Consider the following 25,283-nt stretch of genomic DNA (forward strand, 5'->3'; position numbering starts at 1 on the left):
GGTTCGTCATATATAAGAGATACATATTTGAGTTATTGACAAAAGTTGTAGCTGATATCAAAACCTACAAAAGCTTTATACATCATTTTACGGAATTATGTTGATAAAAAAGTGGCAATTGAATGTAAATGAATGTAACTGATTTTCTATGCCTGTACATGAGTGAGTGAGTGAGACTCCTCCAAATTCCGTTGAAGTTGTTCTGCAATTCTCCTCATATTTAATAGTAATCCTGCTAAGCAGACGCTAAATATTCTCCGAAAATGCGAAGGATGCTTCGGGTTCCCTGATTGTTTTTTTTTTTAATTATACTCAGAATTTCTTTTGTCTGAAATTATTCTCATAATCCTCATGGAACTCTCCTCTGGATTGTCAATGAATTATTCCCAGAATTCTTTGTGAAATTTCTTTTGAACTTTTAATAAAATATCCTACTAAGGATTCCCTTGGAATTCTACTTAAATTACCGTGGGATTCTCCTTAGGTTTCACGTGGAATCTGATGTTCCTCAGAACTACCTTGTAAGCAATCCTCAGATTTGCCTTGAAGTTTTCCTCACTATTGTTTCCAGAGCTCAGTTGGAATTCTCCTCAGAATTCTTTTGAAATTATCACAACAGTTTCTAATCCTTGAACATTTTGCAAGATAATTCGACAGTGAGCATAAGGGCGTATACGCGATGATCGATTCTCTTCATCGATTTTCTCTATGCATTGCTACAGCTAAGAGAAACAATTTTCTATAAGTTGTTCAATGCAGAGTTGTAACAGGTTGTATTGGCTATCAAAAACAACAGCAAACGCACCGAGAAACGTTCAATCTAGCGAATTAACAAAAGAGAAAATCGACGAAGAGAATCGATCATCGCGTTTACGCTCTTATGCATGCTCACTGTCGAATTGCTTGACGTACTTTAATACATAAAAATTGTCTTAGTAGGATAATTTTAAAACTCGCTGAGAATTCCATGTTTTTTCCAGGAAGTAAACCGCCTGTTTCGCACACCTGGAGATCCCCACAACGGACAGTATTACAAGTCGGCGACGTTCTGATTGAAGGGAGGCAGTTCTCAGATATGATCGAAGTTATGAACTATCACGGTTCAAATATCGTTTCGGATGGTAAAAGTGCGCCAACACTCGGTACATAAGCTACCCAAAGTCACAACAGACGACTACGCGCAAAACCTCGAAGCTGTGTTGCCTGATTAGGAAGAGCGTACTGAAGCCCCTCCTGAGGAATGCTGGAATGGTGTCAACGCATGCAAATCAGCCATCAAAAGTGCAGCAGAAGGTGCCATTTTGGGTTCGTGGAAAGAAAACGACGAAACGAATGGTTCGATGACGACAAAAATGCAGTGCAGGCGATGATGTTGCAGCAAGGGATCCAATGTGAAGCGATACAAACAGATATTAATCGTAATCTGTAACACTAGTTTACAAAACAACATAAAAAGTGTGAACTTTAGTGGTTGACCAACGTTTCTAATGCAAAATCCTACGCTGAATTCAATGCCGTGGTCAGAAAAAATTAAAGTAGAGCCATTTTTTAGACACACAAAAATTTTGATTTTTTGAATTTTGGACAAAAGTACGGTTACTAAAATGTCAATATCTTTGAAACTAGTGCACCAATTTTAAATCTTTTTTTATGAAAATGAAGCTAAATAAATTTGCTATCGTTCACTAGAATATTATGTCTTAATTAAAACTTTAATTTTGAAGTCATTTAAAAATTTACAGCATTTTTTTTTATTTTTCCTGCTAATTTTCCATAAAAATCTTGTTTTAATCAACATTTTTAATGGGATAAAAAGATTCGAAAAATCATTCCATAATTTATTCTTAAAGTCCATTAAAAACTGGAGAAAATGAGCCTTTAATGGATGAAATCGGTTGGAAATTGTCGAAGTTATGACATTTTTTGTAAAATCATGGAAATTGAATGTTCCAAGATTGGCCGTTGTCCCGCTCCTAGGTTCATGCACCACTTCCAGTAAGCCTTTCTGCGGACGTGTACGCATACGGTGCATTTCACTAACACTACCAGCTGTCACGCAAAATTAAATGGGATATTTTCAACAATATAATTTACGCTAGTGTTTGTGAGACCGCTCGGCGAGAACCTAACGCAACCAACTCAATTTGACAGCTTTCATTCTTTAACATTGCTTAACGATGTATACGACAAAACGTGAATTCAAGTGTAAAAATGATCCTCAAAAGTTTTGTTACGCGTGTGGCAACTATATATTTACAAAATCGGTCAATTTCACTGCTTCGTTGCAAACTGCATACAGGCTTTATTTTAAAATTGATCCTGGAGACTTTGACGAACCGTGGATTCCAAAAGTATTATGTAGTTCGTGCAAAACGTGCTTGGCTAGGTGGATGTCAGACGCAAGGTAAATTGATTTTTTGAATAACTTTCATATAAACAATTTATGTACAGCATGGTAGTGCTTTGTTCTTTCCTGATCGACATTATCTTACTTCATCTATTTTTGATAAGTGTTAATGTCTTACTTACTAACTCACTTATTTGTTATCTGTCAGTCGCTATTTGTCCTTTGACATGCCCACCATATGGCGTCGACCGTTTTGTCATGCAACGGATTGTTATTTCTGCTTGACAAAAGTTAAGCAACAAGGACGTCACAAAACAGTTGAGTATCCACAAGTGGCTTCTATGACAATACAACACCTGTTCCACATTCAAGTTCGGTCCCGTATCCTGTTTATCCGAAGCGGAAACGAGCGCCCTCTGTTGAATCGACCGTTACAAAAAGTGAGGAGGAATTCAAGGAGAAATGCGAGGAAGACTTCGAGGTGGAATTGGAAAGAAACCCAAAACTGTTTACACAATCCGAATTTAATGATTTGGTGCGAGATCTCGACTTATCGAAGGAGAAATCCGAATTGCTGGCATCACGCTTGAAAGAACACAACATGCTGAGCAAGGAGGTCAAAATTTCTTGTCACAGGAATCGTCACAAGAAATTTGACAAATATTATTCTACAAAGGACAAGGCATGTTTTTGCCATGACGTAAACGGCTTGTTTGAAGAGTTTGGTGAGCCATATGATCCAGCTGAATGGCGTTTATTCATCGATAGCAGCAAGTTGAGCTTGAAAGCCGTTTTACTGCATCAAGGGAATGAGAAACCTTCTATTCCATTAGCTCATGCCGTTAATATGAAGGAAACGTATGAATCAATGGCTCTATTGCTCAATTTGATAAATTACAATCAACACAATTGGAAAATTTGTTCCGATCTTAAAGTGGTTGCCATGTTGACTGGATTGCAACAGGGATACACAAAATATATGAGTTTTTTTGTGTAAATGGGACAGTCGAGCTCGTAAGGAACACTACGTCCGAAAAGATTGGCCAAAACGGGATAATTTCACAATTGGTAAAGACAACGTTAAAAATGATCCTCTTGTGGTAAAAGAACGCATAATACATAAAACTTGGGCTATTCAAAAATTTCGTCAAAGCGTTGCAAAAAGAAGGGCCGGCATTCCAGTACTTGAAATCAGTATTTCCAGATTTATCTGACGCAAAGATAAAGGAAGGTGTATTTGTTGGCCCACAGATCAAAAAACTGCTCAATGATTCCGCATTCAATACAGTTTTGACACCAGATGAGGAAGAAGCGTGGAAATCGTTCCAGCGTGTTGTCACAACCTTTTTAGGAAATTTCAGAAGCCCAGATTATGAGGAAGCCGTCGATGAATTGCTCAAAAATTATGAGAAAATAGGTATAAATCAAAAATATTGTGTTTGTTACATATAATTAATTTCAAATCATTTTATTTCACTGAACACAGGTGTGAATATGTCTTTGAAGATACATTTCCTACATTCTCACATGGATTTTTTCCCGGAAAATCTTGGTGACGAGAGTGATGAGCACGGCGAACGTTTTCACCAACAAATGAAGATGATGGAACGTCGTTACCAAGGGTTTTGGGATGAAGCAATGATGGGTGACTATGGCTGGTTTCTGATTCGAGAAACAAGTTCAAAACATCGAAGACAAAGTCATTCGATTCTCAATCATTTTTAATAAAACCTAAATAAATTTCTTTTGTATCCACTCGGTTTTAAATCCTGATATGCCTTAATCAAATTGATATGTAGAGAAAATAATCTCCCATGAAAACTTTACATGCGATTTGGATGCTTACAACGACACCTAGAAAAGGAACTCTAAAGCTGTTGTATTTCAGCAACATTTTTAAGTGTTTTACAAAAATGCTCATAACTTCGACAATTTCCAACCGATTTCATCCATTAAAGGCTCATTTTCTCCGGTTTTTAATGGACTTTAAGAATAAATTATGGAATGATTTTTCGAATCTTTTTATCCCATTAAAAATGTTGATTAAAACAAGATTTTTATGGAAAATTCGCAGAAAAAATAAAAAAAATGCTGTAAATTTTTAAATGACTTCAAAATTAAAGTTTTAATTTAGACATAATATTCTAGTGAACGATAGCAAATTTATTTAGCTTCATTTTCATAAAAAAAGATTTAAAATTGGTGCACTAGTTTCAAAGATATTGACATTTTAGTAATCGTACTTTTGTCCAAAATTCAAAAAATCAAAATTTTTGTATATCTCAAAAATGGCTCTACTTTAATTTTTTCTGACCACGGCATTGAATTCAGCGTAGGATTTTGCATTGGAAATGATCATCACCTTACTGAGTTCAAAAATGCTGTAAACTAGTGTAATCGAAGATAGCAAACTCAAATTTTGCAGGATAACAATCGTCTCCTAGAGAAGCTAGAGTGTGAAGAATTGAAGCACTTGTGTCGTTCTTAGGAGACGCAGAAGTTTTACAAAAAGTTAAAGGGGTAAGTGGGTAAGGTTGAAGGTATCTTGAGATGATCAAAATTTGACAACAGCATTCGCAGCATTACGATGAACACCTGAATGCCGCTGAGCCAGGAACCATGAATGCAGGAGGGATTACTTCATTGGTACAATGAACGAGGGTGACATGACAAGGCAACTCCCACGATAAGTGATGCCATCTAACAACTAAAAGCCCAATAAGGCAGCTGGGAAGGATTACATAGGAGCGGAAACTATGTAAATAAGTTTAGTCGACTGCTGTAGCTACCCGAGGAGTGAAAAGGCTGAATCCAATATACTATTGGTGAATTGACAAGTATCACCGTGACTCTCCATTTGATTTGCACGGAGACTCACTTCACGCGAGCTTACAATACTGTAGACTGTGAAGAGCGATTTTCCAGGAAAATTGGCCAGATTGATCAAGACTACGCTGAATGCTATACAATACAGTCTGAAGATATCGGATGCGTTTATCAGACTCGTTTGAAATACACAGAGGACTTTTACAAGACTATGATCTCTTTCCTGCCTCCTTGTTCAAAATTGTGCTAGTGCTAGAAGGTGGTTTGCAACGTGCGGATTTTAACTTGTGGAGCTCCATCTTCAATAAATCCAGCCAGCTCATTTTCGTCGCTGACGAAATGGAAATTTTCGGAAAAACGTTTGAGATAGAGTAAAATCAGTACACCAGACTGAAACGTGAAGCAGAAATTGGATCAAAGGTGAATAGGTACGTCGAAGAAAAAGTTGGCTGGATCAACTTTTCCGCGTAGATTCCTATTTGGGGTCAACCGATAACAATCCAGAAGTGACGAATAATTGTGCAACTAGGGAAAAAGCCATCAAAGTAAGAATCGTTAAAAATCACCAGAAAACCCTCACCAAAACACGTGCTCGGTTTGTTGAGTGATTATATCATCAGCGAAAAAAAAGTCAAACAATCCCAAACATTATACTGTACACAACAATGTTTTGCATTCTACGCACGAGAGGAAGAGATGAAACACTAGCATGTATGGAAACGGACTGGTGCCTATATCATAAAAAAGTAAGATAGCGCGTTCGGCAGTAACAATTCCTATGCGTTCATGTCCAGTAAAAGTGAATCAAAGGGCGATAAAGCAATAAGGAGCAAAAATCACAGCAAAGAAAGCGTTTGTCTGAAGTTTAAGTCTGTTTATGTGGTGACATGTATCTGAGTCTGTATAGATGTGTAACTGAGAGCAGTACCCTACACTGCAAGTTGTATTGGCTTGCTTGTTATCAGCGTTAAGCGAGAAGTGCAATTTATGTATTTCAGCGTTTTTTTTTTCGATACCAGTTTGTTTTACGCACACACACACATTACTCAGCGATGGGAATACTCACAATGTTTCGAAACAACAGTTGTCAGTTGCATATGATGTCGGGTCGAGTTTTGTTTTCATGTTATCACGTGATTCAGGTTAGTCGAACATCATACATTTCACGCGCATCACGCCAAACGGAACCGAAACACAGATACATGGCCAAAGTCCGGCACAAAAATGGAAGAGATTGAATGTAAACAGAAAGGCTTTTAGGTTGATGTTTATTTTCGTCAAGCGATCAAAAAAAAAGTCTACAAACAAATATGGTTGGTATGCAAAGCCAGATAAGATCGATCGAGTTCCCCCTCCCAATATCCCTAACAGGCTATTGTCAGCTTGTTTTTATACCTTACAAAACTCTCACAACCTTCTTATCAGCTCGTAACGGTAGAAATGCGACACTGAATGATAGCGAGCCATAGTTTGAATCTCTTCTTCGCTTGGAATGTTTCTTTGCGTTCCACATGAACGATTTCTTAGCTCGCGTGCTCAAAGACCAACCCCCTATGATTGCTTCCTTTTTTGCGCCCTCTTTCTCTCGGGACCGACAACAGTCAATTATAGATAGCTAATTTTACGACGTTCCACTATTACAACCTCTTTCCTGCTTTGTTTTGGTGGGGAATCTAAATCAGCAATAAAATAGTTATTGGAGTAAGGAATGGATGGAGGGAAACTAGTTTTGTAGGTCGTTGGCAAATTTTGGAAAGGGGATTATATGCTACTAGTTTTGTTTCGCGGAGAAAGGACACAATTAATTTGCATTTTCCTAGCTGAATTGCAGTTCTCTTGCATTGAAATCACAGCTAATTCAACTTCTACCGGGCACAGATTTGATGCTTTCTGGTTTATACATGTACAGAGATGGACAACATTTAGATTTTCATAAATAAATTGTTGGTTTAAATATATCGAAAGCCTCTGGTAAGCCGAACTCAAAAAATATAGCATCACTCACAAACACACACACACACGCATGCCTTACCTTGTTGCTGGCGAAAATTCCGAAGAGTCCAACCCGCTTTTTCAGCTTGTTCGTGGTGGTACCCTTCGCCGTGAGGTGGTTCAGTCCGCTGGTGGAGGTGTAGTTCTGCGAGTTGTTGGAGGTGTCCGAGTCCGCTTTCGAGAGATCCTCGAATGGCAAATCCCCGGGAGGTTGAAAGCCGGATTGATACCTTTTTCGAAGAGCGAAACATTAATCCATTACCTTGACTGTTACAAACTTTCAATTTCGATTCCGACTTACTTTTCTATGACTTTTAGCGAGTCTTCCTTCTCGTTGATGGCATCCGCTGCTTTGACCATGCCCTCGAGGCACCTCGCAATGATGGGAGCCACCGCCGATTCGACGTCCGCTGCACCTTTGATGAATTCCTTCAGTCCTCGTGTTCTCTTCTCGTCGAGCTCTTGTAATCGGTTGAAAACCTGTCAATGACATGATCGTAAATCGAAAATCTTGTTTCACACTCCCCGCATCCTCTCACCTCTGGCAACGACGTTTCGAAGTGCGTCTGCTGCAGTTTGTTCGTCTTCTGCAGCTGGTTGGCGTATTCGTTTTTCGCATCCTCCGACTGACCGCAGCGGATGTTCATGTTGTTTCGCTGCTTTTCCACCTCCGCCCTGCTCAGGTTCAGGTCGGCATCTGCTTTCTGGTAGCTTTCGATGGACTTTTCTGCCTCACGGAACGCTTTCTCGTAGTTTCGTTTCGCCCGTTCCAGGGCCGCTATCTGACTGGTTAGGTTCTGTGTGCGTAGGGCGCCGTCGTTGAGGGACTTTTTGCGCTCATCGCGCAGATTTTTGGCCAATAGACTGATGCCTTGGAGGACCTGTAGCTGGAGGTTTTCGGCGACGACTTCCCGCTGACCGGCCAGGTCCGCCACCTCTTTGAGGACGCATTTGAACGCTTGGAACGAGGAGAACCTGTGGATGTGGGGGTGGAAATTAGCATCGAAGATTCTTGTATTTAAGAAGACCGTCTCAAAAAGTTGAAGGGCATTTGTTAGACTTTTTTTTTGATTTGGATAATAATTCTACCAGTAAATTCAATGGTATAGGATTGCATTGATTGGATTAGTGTGAATAAAACGATAAAATAGTATTGAAGACTCTAAATAGTGGTGAAGAAAGAGGGAAGGATTATGAATTTCCTCTTAATAGCTTATCCTTGACAGTCACTGAAGAAGTCACACATTTCAAACTAAATACGCGTATCTGCCATAGATCAGCGAATGGAATTAATTCTTAACAGGATTTTTTTAATGTTCTCAAAAATTTCCTTAAAATAATTCTCCTTCACAGAAATCTGCAGATCAGTCCACAGATTCTCTACAGAACACTAAAACTATATATTTTCTCCGAAAATTCTCTTCGAATTTATAATTACTTTTCCAAGAATTCGCCAAAGTGTCCATTCAATTATATTTCAAATTTGCATGACATTTTCTTACAAATCGCATGAATTTCATCTCAGTAATATCCTTCATCATTTATGCTTAGCATTAATCTTTACTGAAGTCTTTTGATAATTCACTTCAAACAATTGTCCTCAGAAATCTCTAGATTTTTTTCACGAATACCATTGGAATTATCCCAGGAAATTCTTTGTAACTCTTCATAGTATTCTTGTACCCTCAAAAATCTATTCCGTTCGAATGCATTTCGAAATTGCCATGTAACTCTTTTTTGATTTCACTTCTCAGAATATCTTTGGAATTTGCCCCAACATTATATTGGAAGAATACATGAATTCAATAACTTTAGAATATTTCTCAAAATTTCCATGAAATTCTCATCAGCACCAAGGTGAAAACAAATTGGTGTTCTAATTTGTCAAATTCATGATTCAGCCATGTGGATTTTTGTATGGAGGAGTGACCGAGTTTGTTCACAATTTGCTCTAAAACCTCACTTTTCCTCGCCCATATATTGACAAAGCTACATCACCATGTTATATCCACCATGATCAGAACTGTCTTGAAATTATTCCAACAAACTTATTTGGAACGGGTATTCATTAAAATTGGACATGGAATCCTGGTACCAATGATTTTTTTTTTCACAGAACAACCTACAAATTCTACTCTTGTGAAAATGTGGAAAATTTACAATTTCAGTGTTAAAAAGTGTTAATTGAATGTACAGAAGTTGTGTTGAAAAGTGCATTAAGTGAAAATCATCAAATCCTTCCCTTTCCATTGCATGAGGTGCCCTCCGTTCCGAATAAAGCGCAGCAACGTTCAGCTAAGTTTATTTGCCTTTTAGTTCCTCTTTCCTCTATAACAGCACTTCCCAGCGTGTGGCCTGCGGCCCGGACGTGGTCTCTGGATCTCAGCAATGATATAACTCTAGTGGAATTTTGTTCATCATTATGAGTTTTAGCCCAGGAGGAATCAGAAATATTCAAAGATGCAGCCATTTAAAAAATACAAGATTAGGAAGATTGGACAGGACTTATCCCTCTAAATTGAGACGATCATTTAAATTACTAAATACCCGTCAATCTTTTATCTAGAGGCTATTTGAGCTACGGTCTAACTCCCGGGTCCAAGCTTCTTGCGTTCATAAGAACTTATTTCATACATAATGCCACTGCCAGACAGTGGGAGTTAGATTGTAAACAAACACACGTGGCATGGCAGCCGTTTGAAATGTCATTGACCAATTCAAACGGGGAAATATTCCGCCAGAATTAAGTAGCGAGCTTTTCCATGATTTCTTGGATTCTCAGGACTATCCCGCACGGCCAATGAGATCAACTTAAATTTGAGTTCAGTTTGCTCATAATCGCAAAGAGTGCAGAAACTCAGCGATGAGTAAATTTGCCTCATGTTTTCCGTTGGAAAAACTCAAAAAAAAAAATGGCAAAGTTTTTCTCTAGTCTATGAAGACTGAGAGAATCCAATCTTTACTTTTCTCATATTCGGGAATTTTTTTTCCTGGAAATCCTGCAGAAACATGAGCAAATTTACTCATCGCTGAGTTCCTGAACTATTTCCGATTTATGAGTAAACTGCACAACCGTTTAAGCAAACTCAAAATTCGCTTCTTCTCGTATACAGGTAGATTTTATACATAATACCACTGCCAGACCACTGCCAGACACGAGTGTGATTGTAGATACATACAGTACATACAATAAATGAACGAATGAAAAATTGCATCAATCAAATGTGTCAAAATTAGTCTGTTTTTTTTTTATAAAATCTTTATTCTAATCCTAACATATAAACATGTCTTACAAGCTAAGCTATTCTAAACTAATTACAGGCATTTATTTCTAAGAAGAATTTGAAGCTAGGCAAGGAGATCATATGTCGTTCTGTTTCCAAAATATATTGACTAAACTGAACATATTTTCTTAGAATCATAATTTTGTCATCCCTGCTAAACTCTTCTAAGGTTGAAGCTATCAAACTGGAAAAGGTTAAGAAGCGCATTAAACGAGGATCAAATCTGTTTAGTAAATGTCTAATAAAATAGTTCCATGACTGATTGACCGAAAAACGTTTACAAAATATATGCTCAAGATCTTCGAGGAATCCGCATGATAAGCAATTAGGGTTGTCAGCAATACCTATGCGATACAAATGAGCTCTGTGATCAATTTTCCTATTATAAAGTAAATTAGGAATAGATTTTTCATTTGAGTTCAGGTTCTTTAAGTTAATATTATTCCAGACACGTGGCCAATTGTTTTGTTCTTTAGTTTCAATAGTTGGTCTAGGCAATGATCCAATTTTATCAGAATATAGTTTTGTCATAGAAAAAGGTTGTGTTAGATCATGTTCGTAAAACAAATTCATGAAAGAAGGATACATATGTGGTAATATAGTAACAGGTTTCCTAATGACTACTGACTACTGATATTAGGCAGAATATAATTTTTCAACAAACACGTGTCGGTCGAATTAGGATTTATCCCAGGCTACTATTCTAGAAAAACGTAATTGATAGATATTGGGCGGAACGCGTCGGAATGTTTAGAAAAATAGGGCGCACGCTTGATCCGGTTTAAGATACATTGTTGACTGCTTTCGGGAACATGATTTCATTTTAATAACTTGTTTACTTGTTTAACCAGGGCTTAAGCAATCGTCACGTCGGTCATAGCTTGTTATGATAGCCTGAACAATGCGTAAAGAGCAAACCGCGAAACATTGAACGTCGCGTGAAAGTGGAACTTAATGAAGGCCTAAGTGCTTTTTCGTAACTTTTAGTTTTCGGATTAGAAAAATCATCGGTTGCAGGACAGTGTTACCGATTTATATTGGATAATCCAAAGCTATGTTGATCATTATAACATTAAATTTTGAATAACAAATGATAAGACAATCTTATTCAAATGTCGTAATAATACCACTGACCAAGAAAAAATGATTTATATAGTTTTCATAAAAGTTGACGATACAAATACTAATGAGGAAAGGAATTCCGCATTTCCTTTTCCCAAGTCCTTTTCCTCTCCTTCCCTTCCCTTCTTCTCTTTTCAGAAAGCGAGTAATGGCGCTATAACCATATGCCATATAGGGCTAGGACAAGAGTTAGTGCTCAAGTCCCAACCGCTAGAAGAAAATGGTAGCGAGCAAGGGCGCTATAACCTAGGCGAATACAGCATTCCCTCCGTATAGGTTACGTCCGCACACCGCTCTCTGTTGTCCTTCGACTGAGGTCGGCTGGATCGATTGAGGGATGGCAGTGGGTGGGCGGTGCCGTCCACGCTTGTACGGAGGGAGGACTGTACGCTCGAACACAAGGGGTAAATACCTGTGTTCCATCCCAGGAGATCGGACAACCAAGGAGTGTACATTAACTTTCTTAGCTCTGTCACTCCCAACGATTTATATAGCCTATTTTCAAATCCTGCATACGGAGCGGTTGGTACGGTATGTCCCCGCTCTTTGATTACCTGTGGATTAAATGTTAACCACTGTCTATACTTATTAAGTAGACATGGTAAACATTCACTTCCACAAAAATTAACTAAACGCTACACAGTAGGCCTGGCCGCTTTATTGTTTGTTTCACATCCTTGATGTGCAGCAGGCATTAATAATGACAAGAAAAATGATAGATGTATCATTTTCCAGGATTCTTTCAAGTACTGGCTGTGTATGTGTAGACTAGACTAGACTAGACTAGACTAGACAGAACAACCTACAAATTCTACTCAGAAATCTTCTTTAATTGCTCCTGGAACTCTTCTCACAATTACCTTCCCACATATTCCCTGGAGCTCTAGTCTAACCACCAAGAACCCCCTTGAATTTTTTTTCTCATTAATATCATGCTATTATCCGTAGAATTTCTTCGCAATTCTCCTCAAATTACCTTAGAGGAATTGAAATTTTCATTAAAATTCACCTAATGACTCTTCAAAGTGACAGAATCCAGATAATACACACAGAAAAAAAAAACTACAAAGGACAGCCCTATGGGGTTGTACGCAATGGTGACGTAGGACTACGTGGTCTTATATCCTATCGATTAAAATACATCATCTCTGGATCAACATCAGACCACTTTCATGCCGCGACCGACTTTGGTTTTTTTTAAATTGCACCCCCAATGTTGCCTTAAAGTACATGGTATGTTAGATTTAAACATATCTAGATAGAGCTGAGCTGGAATTAGACGTAACAGCTTTTGTAAACAATTACTCCTCTCGATGATTTTTCGGAATTCAAGGCACGCCCACGTAAACCAACTTTACCGTCGGGTAGGGGAAGTCTTTCCCTATCTGATGGTGATGTTCATTTGCGTGGGCGAGCCTTGCCTTTCAAGACATCGTAGAAAGAGGTCATTGTTTACAAAAACTGTTACGCCCTAATTCCAGCTCTATGTGTATATGGGAACTGACATCCGATTGATGACCTTGAAAAATATCCAAAACATACTCTTTGACAAATTTATGGTGGTTCTGAAAAGGACCGTTTGTCGTGATGGTTGAGTAATGCTGAGCTATTAGGGTGTTAAACACAGATGAGGCTGGTGAGCTGTATGTTGTTTGGAACGAGGGTGACGCGCTTGGCATAGATGGCCTACAGCGACTCACGTAGAGCTACTGATTCCGATCAATAGCGGTACGGCTTCTTCCTCCTTCTATGGATGCTCATGTGGGCTGCAGCTCGCTTCTTGCAGGCAGCCTTTCGTTGTGTACTGGAGAACAATGTTCAACGCCACGCGCCGAAAGCACTGCTGCTGCTGCTGATGCCGACGACCGGACACCACCACACACGGTGATTGGAACTGAATCCGATCAGCGGTTGAGGCCAGCTTTGATAGCTAGCTGCTGGAGAACACCACCACTCACCACGCGATGATTGAATAAACACCGTTTGGTGAGACCGGATGGAATTCAACTTTGAAATCTGTGTTAGGGTAATCGGTGATAACTTTAATCATCATAACAACAGTTGCACATTCGTGCAATTTTCAATAGTGACATTTTGGAAAATGATAAAGTCTTAAATTCAGCAGATGCGTCGAAATATTTCTGATCGATTGGTGATAAAATTATTGAAATTGGTCCAGGGACAGCTGAGTTATTAACGTTCAAAATCTTTCATAATTTTGTTACATGTTCCATCTTTGGTTTTCACAAAGATTACCCCCATATAGAAATCACAGACATAGTCCTACGTAAAAAATCTGAATTTTAATGGGGTCGTTAATGTTTAATAATGCATATATTCATGCATGTAAACTTCCTTTCCATGGCAACTTGCAAGAAATGTTGCGTACAAAGATGGATGGTTGCATTCAAAATCTGGAATATTTCGTGAAATATCTCATAAATTTACATGATCTATATGGTACAGCGGGGCAACTTGAAACGCGCGGAGAAGTTGAAACGGTAAGTGTACCTCTTAGCGGAAGTGGTACCTTAATGTAAACCTGTATGATATATGACGCTTCCTATATGTGCATCTTAGAAACAGAAATTTTCACTACTTTTTCGAACTGTGCAGTTCAAGCCAAGGGTCATGGAAATTTTTCAACGTCCAGAACTTCATTTATGTTTCACAAAAACACTTCACGGATTCAATGATTCTGAATTGCCGGCTGTTACCCAATTTCCCTGATATCGCGGTTCATTGGTTCGCATTTAAATGGACATTATTTTCTCGTTTTCCGAGCTGCAGTCTTCCCATACGCCAAACAAATTTCTCTTGCATCCAATGTAAAGTTGGATTTATTGCAGCCTCTGCATATGTTTCATACAACAAATGTAATAGCAGTTTTTGCAATGGCAGCGTACAAGCAAGTTTTCCACAACGCTTATTTTCGAATAAAACTTTCACGAGATGATTTTAAAGATGCAATGCATTTTGGAAAACTTACTGTGTTCGAAAATTAAAATAACATAAATATTACAAAATATTTTAAAAAACTCTTCCGGCGACTACATTACAGAATCTGTTCATGCGGTCTAACATTGCAAATTTTGCATACTTTTCTGCCTCTTTGCTATTGCAACATTATAGACGCCAACAATCATCAGCATTGAATATCTAAGCAAACACAAAATTACCTTAAAATCGATGAAATGGTTAAAAATGGTAAAAACGACAAAAGTTTGAGAATATTTTATAGAAGTTCGGAGAACTTCATTTAAATAACGAAGAGCTTCAAAAATCAGAGAAATTCATAGATAACACTGTACGGAAATTGTATTTTTGTTTATGTTTCAGGGAGTATCATTGGAATTTAGGTAATTTCAAAGAAGTGAGAGGTATTTTATAAAAGATCGGGGAAAATCTTAGGAGTTCTGAGAATATCATAGTATATTATAGAACTTCATGGAAATCCACGGATCTGCACAGAATTTCATGGCAGCGCTTGCGTCTTTTACATCGAGAAGATATTCTCTCATGCACACTTAGTTTTTTTTTTGCCGAACCTAGACAATTTTTTGCCGAGATTTGCACAACCGAGTGCTCGGCAATCAATTTTACTGAGATCTTAGCAAACATGACGTTGTTTGCTGAGATTCAGCAAAGGATTTTCTGAGACTCTGCAACCAAGCGACACTTTTGCTGAGATCTCAGTACAACAGATTGCCGAGCACTCGGCTAAAAAAACTAAGTGTGATATGATACCAGGCTGCTCAGAAATTATTCCAATGATCTTCAGGTGTTTTAAAATCTCCATGAAGTCCATTAGTTATTTTTTCAAGACTCCATGTTGGTCAGGCATCATTCTGAAAATATCCTACTATCCAATAATCTAAATCACATCTCTCAAATATCCTCTCATATGGTAACAGGCAGCTCAAAAATTATTCCATGTGTTTTAAAAAGTCTATAAAGTTTTCTGGAATTCAGGTTGATCAGGTACTATTCTGATGAAGATCTCAAACTATCCAACAATTTAAATCACATCTCCAAGATATTCTGTCATGATACCAGGTGACTCAGAAAATATGTCAAAGGCCTTCAGGTGATCAGAGATCTCCAAAAACTTCTCAGGATGTTCTCATTTCTTCCGGTTGATTTAGTATAATTCTGAAGATCTTCAACTGCCCAACAATTTAAATCATGTCTTTCCAATATTCACCCACGATACCAGGTTGCTTATAAATAGTTTCAAAGACCATCAGCGATCTCCATAAATAATCATACTTTCTTTACATGTTTCGACAGCAGAATCGTTCGCGACCTCTTCTCGTGGTTCGAACTCGTTACCTGTTCGTGTTCTAGTTTCATTTTTAACAGAGTCAAATTTTAGAACTGTCGCGTAGTTTGAAACAAATTTGAAGCTCAGCATTGCGAACGGCCCAAGGGAATCCAGAATAAATTACTCAAACCACCACAATAAAATCTCTTCAGTAAGGATTTCGATAAGAGGTTTGGTTTGAATTTAACTGTGGTTGAAATTTTATTTTTAATTCCCAACAATTTAAAAAAAAGAATGAATTTTAGGCTACTTTTACTTGTTTTTAAGACCGTGCATTTCGTAGTTGTTTGTCCGTGATTGATCAAAACTATAACACTTCCACAGAGAACCACGGAGCATAGGATTAGCTTTAAGCCGTTTTTACTAACTAAAAATTAGCATCAAATGAGTGTTCTTATTTTACCTCAATTATGGCATGGAAAATCATTTACATTCATTTCGAGCATTAATTTACATTCATTTAGCTCTAACTTTTTTCGTCAAAAGAATTCCGTAAAATGATGTATTATGCTTTTGTAGGTTTTAATATTAGATACAATTTCCGTCAATTGCTCAAATCTGTATCTCTTATGCATGATGAACTGAAGAGAACAGAACCCACCATTGTTTTTCAGTGAATGTAAATTACATTCACTGAAAATCAAAGACGAGTTCTGTCCGCTATAGTTGTTCATGCTTAATAGATAGAAGTTTGAGATTATGACCAAAGTTGTAGCTAATATTAAAAAAAACTACAAAAGTTTCATGCATCATTCTACATAATGCTGTTGATAAAAACAGTTAGAGGCAATTGAATGTAAATGAATGCACGAAATGAATGTAAATGATTTCCCATGCCTGATTATGGCTACCCATTTAAGAAACCGGAAGGTCCCATCGGCGCAAAGTAACAAGTAACAATTTTGGTTTTAATGTAGTTCAAAATACTACGAAACTTTGGACCTTCTTTTGCCACTAAGGGTATTCACATGGCTCGAATCGGTAGATGTTATGTTTAAGATTGACATTATTCAGGTAGGTTTTCAAATTTAAGTGAATCTGTAACCAAATTCAAGAGCATTTAGGTGGTGTTAGTGTTTGTAATCAGTCGCATTGTGCAAATATTTATTGATTTTTTTGGAAAATTTTGAGGATATTAGTTGATCATTTAATGACGATTTTTATCAGAGATCTCTTGCTAGAATTAATGTAATCAAATTCATGTCTAGATTTGATTGCAGTTCCTATTATTTTGAGCATAACCAGCTTTTTTTTAGCAAAACAACAAATCGGACTGAACATATAGAAACCAAATTATTGTTAGCTCGAAATTCTTTTTTTTACATGCCGTTTAACACAGCAGGAACTAATTCCTCCTCAAACAGCCCTTCAACTTCAAATTTCACACAACTGAAACGATTACGACTTCTCACCAATTTCTTAAGCCCAATTACACAAATCCCTACCACACAAAAGCTTCCAAAGGGCATTCATCAAAATCCAGTTATTGCACTTGATTGGGCTTCTTATATGCAGCATTCCATCGCCCATTATTGGTGGAAATTTAATCACAAAAAGCCATTCATCCAGAAGGGCTGAACCACAACGGGCACCGACTGCCAGTCAGTCAGTCAGTCAGCCTCTATCATTATGATCTCTAACGGATTTTTAATCACATTACCCGATTCCCGATACTTACTCATTTTCTTCGTCTTCTTTGCTCTTTTTTGGTTGATAGTTTTTGACGAGCCGCCTGAAAATGGATAAAAGAAAAGAAACCCAATAAGTACAAATCCATTGAGGAGGAAATTTCAAACCAATAAAAATCTAGATTATTTTTATTGCACTGAATCGATTTGGTTGCTCGAGCGCACTGAAACCGTTAGGAAAAGTTAATTGAAGTAGTGAGAAGCTGCAGATACGGAGCAATGGGTTCGGATGAGAAAGCTGCATCAAGTGTCGCCAATACTAAGATGATTACGGTAATCACCATTAGTAAAGTGCACGTCTTAATACGCGTTAGTAGTTTCTTGTTGTTTTTTTTCCGTTCGGAGATAATGACTATGTTTCTAACTTCTATCTTGTGGAAACACGGTTCAAACAGAAAATGACTATCATACGACGATGACGACGCGGTGGTCGAATGAGTTCGTGTCCAATCAACCGTATAGATTCGTCATTCTGACGAGCTCCAACTCTTCACGTCCACACCTCGGCTCGATGATGTCTTGATCAGACACACGAAGGAGGAAATAAAAGGTACCTAATACAAATTGCTTAGCTGGAGATGTAGTGTAGTGCCCCACAGACCCAATGTTACTTACTACACACTACGACGGCGACGGCAACGATTATGATGATGGTGCTGATGACATTGAAACACATACGTTCGGAACTAATGACTTAAAGCGTGAAACTTGCTGCATTCTTTCGTTATAGTGGGAAAGGTAAATAGAAAGATTGAAGCGGAACTTCCACCGCAGGCAAAGTGACACACCGAGGAAGTGGGCACAGTATGGAAATGACAAGCGAAAAGGGCTGTTATTAGCCGCCTTCTGCGGATATGCTTGATTTGGATGCTAGCCGTAGAGCATTACTATGTAATGCTCGAATTTCAATACAAGATCAAAGAATGTAACACGACATAATCTATTGATGTTTCCGTATTAATTGATTCGGTTTCTTGGAAAATTAAATGACACAAATAACAGCGCATCTTCTTTGCCAAACTGCATTCCAACCGTATTAGTCAGCACCTTAGTCAATATAGGCAACACACAACAAACATCGTTAAGTACGTGAGTGCATCAGTCAGCTCTGCAGTCGTATAGCTTTATCAATAATAGCACCTGCGTGTGTATGTCCTCAATTAACATATACCAACCTACAGATAAATCGATGCAAATTACAAACAAAGCATTCGATCCATCTCATCAAGAGACCAGCTGACAGTGGTCGCAATCCATTATGAGGCAAACATTTGCATGGAATTCATCGTAATAATCATGATAAGTGATGGACTGAGTCTGTCAGATTGAACCATCGCCATTCCTGAGTTTTTCAGCCACATCGCTCACTAAACAGATGATTGGTGTGATTGCAGGTTATTTGGCGCTAGTGTGCTGATGGCGGCGCACTATGGTAGCTGCCAGGCCGGTATTTCGCACATCACGCCCGTGCGAAGATTTAACGGGTCGTGAATCTGTTGTGTACAATTTGTAACAATTAGTAATAACTGTTGTTAGCGAAGCATAACTCAACCGATCGATCGCGATTGGCAATCGAAATTCTGCTGTCAATTACAGGTTATATATTGGGTCAAATGAATAAAAGTATTTTTTTCAGTGGCTAACCTGACACAGCTGATTTTACTTCTCAAGCGAATGGAACAGTGGCATGGAATGTTGTTGTGATTGTCGGATTACTTTGCTTTTTGCTGCAGTTCAAAATCGTAAAATGTACTGCGTTAGACCTCTCATAAAGTAACGTAAGTGCAGGGTTTCTTGGATATGTATTGGAGCTGATGCGTTACAATTGTACTGATTGGGATGTTTTCTTCAATAAGCTTGATCTGAACTTTAGAATTTAAATTACTGTTTTTCCCGGTTGCCTAATTAAATTTTCTGGAGTACAATAAACAGCTGAATATGATAAAAAGTATTTTCAGAAATAGATCCAGCAAAAAACTTTTTTGAAAACAGTTTTTACAATTACACAATTGGTCTATGAAATATGTTATCTGTTATCGCTTCTGCAATATTTGGATATCTGTTGCGACTCAACACTTCACAATGTGTTTGTTTATGTTTAGAAGAGATGCATAATATCTAGCAAAATGTCACTTGAAGGGCAAATCCTCTGCAGAAAAAAGTAGTGAATTGAAATGATGCCGTAAAATATGTTATAGACATTTATGCACGGAGAAGGATTGTCCTGCATTTCCCCTAGTATCCAAAAATATGTACGGAATTACTAGCAGAATTCTTAAATATTCTAAGGGAATTTTAAGGAACGCCAGAGAGAATTCCAAATAAACTCACTGAAGAATATTTCCTAATGAATACTGAGTAACACTCCAGAGATATTTTGAAGATAGTATGCTCCAACCCCCCTCCAACTCTGCCTACTTAGTTTATGGACAAATCCTAATGTTAATCACTCAATCCAATCCAAGTTAATTTTCAGGAAAAGCTCAGCAGAGCAAATTTCCAAATTAATCTAATTGTCAGGAATATGCCAAGGAAATTCTGCGGAGAGTTTCAAACGGATTCTCAAGAGATCTTCACGGAAATTTTTGGATGAATATTAATTAAAATTTTGCGGAGAATCTCAAGATAATTTTGAGAATAATTCCAATGATTTTAAATCCCGGAATCTACGTGTGTTCAAAATGTATGCTTACGAATATTGAAAATTTGTAGAAATCTAGGATCTTCCCATTTTCTCAAGTCCTTATAACTATTTTTTGTTTGTTTGGGGTTTAGAGCTGATCAATTTTCTATGCCTGGGTTTTTTTTTTAATATCCGAGATCCCGATTTATTATCTGTCAGTCAATGTATTCAAACCCCAGGATATCAAAAGTTTCTTAGTCTAGAATCTCTGGGAACATTATATTTTTTCGAGAAATGGATCATGAAAATTTGACAAATTCACAATATTGAATATTATTCTTGATTTGGGATATTGAAATTATTTACTTGTTCGAAAATCTTTAAACTGCTCCAAGCACGAGATTTTGCTATGCCTGGGATTTTTTTGAAAGCGCATGATTTTGTTTCTTCTGAATTCAGGATCTTGATTTGAATCTGTGTTTTACTCTGGGCCTTGATTTTATTCCATTATCCAAGATTTTAATTAAACTATTTCCACAAGACCGAGATCCGATAAATTTCTTACAACCTTGGTTTTAGTTAAATAAATTATTGTTTGTTGTTTATTGTGGTTGGTTATTGTTAATACATTCAAAATTAAAATAATATCAGTGCCTCACAAATCGTCCAGGATGTTAAAATTAGAAACATGAATAAGTCCGGAATTTGTGGAAACTCAAATGATCCAGAATCTTGCCTTGGATTTTAATAAAAAGTTAAGCCCGCAATCTTCAAAACTTTCTTTAGTACGAAACTTTGAAACAGAAAACGTCCCAGAACCTTGAACAAATTGTCCATGTCTTGGATCATTATAAATATTCTAGTCCAAGAGCTTATTCCCCAGATATAAAATTATAAAAAAATATTCATGTCTAAGATTTCTCCTCATTAAAGTTTTTAATACAGTTAATAATAAGACTGAGAAATATTTCCCTGAATTTAAAGAAAATTCCCTGAGTTTCCAGGTTATAAATGCAATTCCCTGACATTCCTTGAATTTCCAGTTTTTCAGGTAGTCGACAATCTGTTTTAATGTAATTCTTGAGAAAATTCCAAAGATATACTATGAAGAGTTATTTTTTAGAAATTCTAGCAATTATTTAGTTAATTCATATGCTTTCATATGAAATATATTCACAGAAATTCTAGATTCTGAGACTTAAAAAAAAATTGGATCGCATACTAGGAAAAATGTTAGATACGTCGGACGGAGAAATTCTAGATTCTATGAACTAAAAAGTTTTCAGGATTTTCAAAACTCATTTGCTTATTTTTTGAGATCTCAGCCTAGGATATTTTTTTGGCTTATTAAGCACAACCCGCACTTAGTCTTTCTTAATCTAGCGCAGTTTAGCACCAAACGGAATGTTAATATTACTGATGGCTTCCAAATTTATTTACCTTTCCGTACGTATCGTAAGATTTGATAAAGAGAAACCAATCATTGAGATATTGTCAAAAGTCTAACACTGCTTCTTGACACCAAACTCAGCCTTCGGATTCTAAACTCGGCCTAACGCATTAAAAAGCCAATGAAATCACTTCGGCCTATCGGATGAAGATAAAAATTGATTCGGACGGAGCGTTTCTTATGTTTTTGGGAATAATGGGGGCAAACCTTCATATCACGCGTTCTCATTGACTTCGTTCGGTAGCTTACTAACTAAAGTATCGTACCAAACGCATAATTGACTTGTTCACTCTGAAATCATGGATTTATTTGAAGTTTTCTGCTCGATAGGCCCAAAATGGGCGATTAAGCTGAAGTAGTTCTCTACCCTACGCCCATTGTCTACAAACTATGAAAACCATAAAAAAACAACTACAATCAAAGTTCATCGATACAAAACTTAAATTTTTAAACTTTTTGTATTTTTTTCTGAAAAGTATTTTAATAACCTTTTATTTGATATTTTGATTATTCAAAATATGATAATAAATATGATTGGGCCGATTTCCAGTGGTTCAAAAGTTATGATTTTTTTTTAAAGTCACCCTAACATGGAAATGGTCAACCTAGTGAAAAAACAATACGGGTCTAATATTTTTCGTTAAGGAACAAAACTACCAATTGTTACGAAATTCAGAGCTAAATTTTGCTATGGAATTAAACAACCATATCCATTCTAAAAGAAATATTCGAAATACTAGATTTAGGATCTGTTTAACTAATTCCGAGACAGTTCGTTTGAGTTATATTGTAGTACTGATTCAACATCATGGATTAATCAAGCATTTTCATTGTTTTGTCTTCTTCGAATTGATATGTTGTTCTCGATTTTCTCGGTTTAGTGACCATCCATTCAGGAAAAAATAACCTTCACATTTCCCCTACTCGTCACGTTGTGGTGGTGGTCCTAAAGAGATTGATGTTGTTTATGGCGAAAATAAGTCAGTGCTGTTAATTTTCATATCATTCGATTGAAGATGAACCAATACAACCATTCAATCAATTCTGTGAAAACGAATTCTCATAGGACCATAATTTGAAGAGCCCCTTTCTCATTCGAAGCTCATCGTCACTGTCAATTGAGTCTCTCACTATCATTTGATATACGACAGTGGAGTATGGAAGAAACCCAGCCAGATGGTCCCGAACAGAGAAGTCGACCCGATCAATGTAAGGCAAATTTAAGGTCGATGTCGACTCAATGTCGTGTTGTTGTCGGATCAATTTTGGGTTTATGTCGGGTCAATGTCGGGTCAACATCGGGTTGGGGTTTGGTAGAAGTCAGGTTGGCTTAGTTTTTTCGCAGGAATGTCAACCAGAGCTCCATTTATGTATAGGTTACACTCAATTCAATGATATCAAGCGTTTATCAAATGAGAATGATCAATAATAATCAACTGATGTCACCCATTCGAAGGAGGTCCCGGCTGAGGATAGCTGCTTTTCTCATTTTCATCAAAAATGTTTAATTGATTTTGAAAATTTACAGCACTGTACATAGGTGTCTGGGTACAGAATTTAAAACCAAAAACACTTTCTATATGAATTTCTTTTGGGTTCGTTTTGGTAAAATCTAAAATGGGAATTTAATGATGAGGTAGGTAACAGCATTTTCGATGATTATTTGGTTGGAGCTGATTTGAAGCTAAAACTGATGTCTTATGAGCTGGAGGAGGTTTGAAATACACGCATAACATTTGAAAAAGGCCTCAGCAAAAAAAATAATAGATCCAGAATTGTTGAGGATGATTTTCGTGTAAATTATAAACTACTCAAAAATACCGTAAAATTTATACTTATTAGTTATGATCTGTTAGTGATCCTCATATGAAATTAAAAAATTAAAAACATAACATTTCATATTATCAAATTTAGAAGAATTGTCTCCCATCAGTCAGCATATTTTTAAAATTTTCGCAATTAGACAAGACAATAATTCTTAACATCTTTCGTTGTGAATTTAGTGATGAAAACCTAGATTTATGAATTTGATTGGCGATTATAACAGTTTTTACCTTTTTTGCTTGTAAAATTCTTTAGTTTGACTATGTAAAAATATCATTTTAGAACATCACTGAATGTTCGATTGTTATAAAATAATAATACAATAAGGGATGTATGATCAAAACAGTGGTAGGGTTAACTACCCCATTTCCGGCCTATTAAGCATAACCCGCACTTAGTCTTTCTTAATCTAGTTCAGTTTATCACCAAACAGAATGTTATTATTACTGATGGCTTCCAAATTTATTTACCTTTCCGTACGTACCGTAAGATTTGAAAACGAGAAACCAATCGTTGAGATATTGTCAAAAATCCAACACTGCTTCTTGACGCCAAACTCGACCTACGGATTTTAAACTCGGCCTAATGCATTGAAACGCCAATGAATTCACTTCGGCCTATCGGATGAAGATAAAAATTGATTTGGTCGGAGCGCTTCTTTGGTTTTTGGGAATAATGGGTGCAAACCTTCATATCATGCGTTCTCATTTACTTCGTTCGGTAGCTTATTAACTAAAGTATCGTACCAATCGCATAATTGACTTGTTAACTCTGAAATCATGGATTTATTTGAAGTTTTCTGCTCGATAGGCCCAAAATGGGCGATTAGGCCCAAGTAGTTCTCTACCCTATTTAACTTTTCCCGATGAAACGAGTACCTGGCCTTTTTACCCCGCCTGCCCTTGTTGCTCCCACCTCCCTCACTTAATGCGTTGCTAGTCAGAAAATTTTAAATAGCTCTTCCCCTATATAGCGTGACTTATTTAATGGATCGCCCCAAGTATTAAATTTGAAAATTATGAAGATTTGCCAAACGATTAAAATTTTAAATTTTTTCATATCAATTCGGTCAATTTACTGAAAGTAGGTGACAGTGGGATTCCAATCCATTACATGCTTGTCGATTTCGTTTCCGCTCTATCATAGGTGTATGATCGACTTTAGTCCTCTAAAGTTTTAGAATTTCTAAGAGACCATCCATAATAGACAGCATATTAGGGGCCTTATATTGAGTATAGCAAAATACGCCATGAGGGGGTCTAAATTGGTCAAAAATATGCTACGCCAATTATGCATGGTCCTATGATGCTATCGGTTACAAGGGTCGATTTATATACCGCTTGACATGAAGACCGGCTACTTTTGAGTGTTCGCAGCTGATCCTGCTAATACAGCTCAATATGATTGTTGACGTTGCAATTACATATCAGAAATTTGGTGCGTTGAAGTATATCTTGGTTGCACCGTCTGACGCGATATGGCTACCTAAATATTGCTTGCCGCGTTCCTTTATGTTGAAAGGGTTGTGCGTGTTGATATTCAACAACTTGGTCTTGTTGACATAGATGGTAAGGCAGAGAAGCGTTCGGCTAGGTAATCGTGCTTGTTCCTCATAAGAGAGCACAGTTGCACTAACAGATCAGCATCAGACATATCGAAGTGCTTCATATTGATAGGCTGGTAAAACAATCCAAGGTTCGGTACACGGTCAACTGCGCTACCATAATGGCGATCGATTATGATGAGGAACAGTATGCTTCGCTAAACAAATCGATGTAGAACTCAGCATGTTAAATCCTGGTG

At 37.3% G+C, this 25,283-nt stretch overlaps 1 protein-coding gene across 9 annotated transcripts in view; it reads right to left on the minus strand.

Annotated features, from left to right (window-relative positions):
- Positions 1–25,283, minus strand: part of Cip4 (formin-binding protein 1-like Cip4) — a 209,692-nt gene that overhangs the window by 26,026 nt on the left and 158,383 nt on the right. For all 9 annotated transcript variants that reach the window (XM_065233923.1, XM_065233919.1, XM_065233922.1 and 6 more), the window contains exons 3-6: positions 17,574–17,627; positions 7,705–8,140; positions 7,467–7,645; positions 7,206–7,395 (exon numbers count right to left, since the gene is read on the minus strand). In XM_065233923.1, the coding sequence (XP_065089995.1) occupies positions 7,206–7,395; positions 7,467–7,645; positions 7,705–8,140; positions 17,574–17,627 (859 nt within the window). The remainder of the gene's footprint in view (positions 1–7,205; positions 7,396–7,466; positions 7,646–7,704; positions 8,141–17,573; positions 17,628–25,283) is intronic.

This window comes from Ochlerotatus camptorhynchus, unplaced genomic scaffold (assembly GCF_037179485.1).
Source record: "Ochlerotatus camptorhynchus isolate MF236.1 unplaced genomic scaffold, CSIRO-AGI_Acam_v1.1 ptg000423l, whole genome shotgun sequence".
NCBI classification, from domain to species: domain Eukaryota; kingdom Metazoa; phylum Arthropoda; class Insecta; order Diptera; family Culicidae; genus Ochlerotatus; species Ochlerotatus camptorhynchus.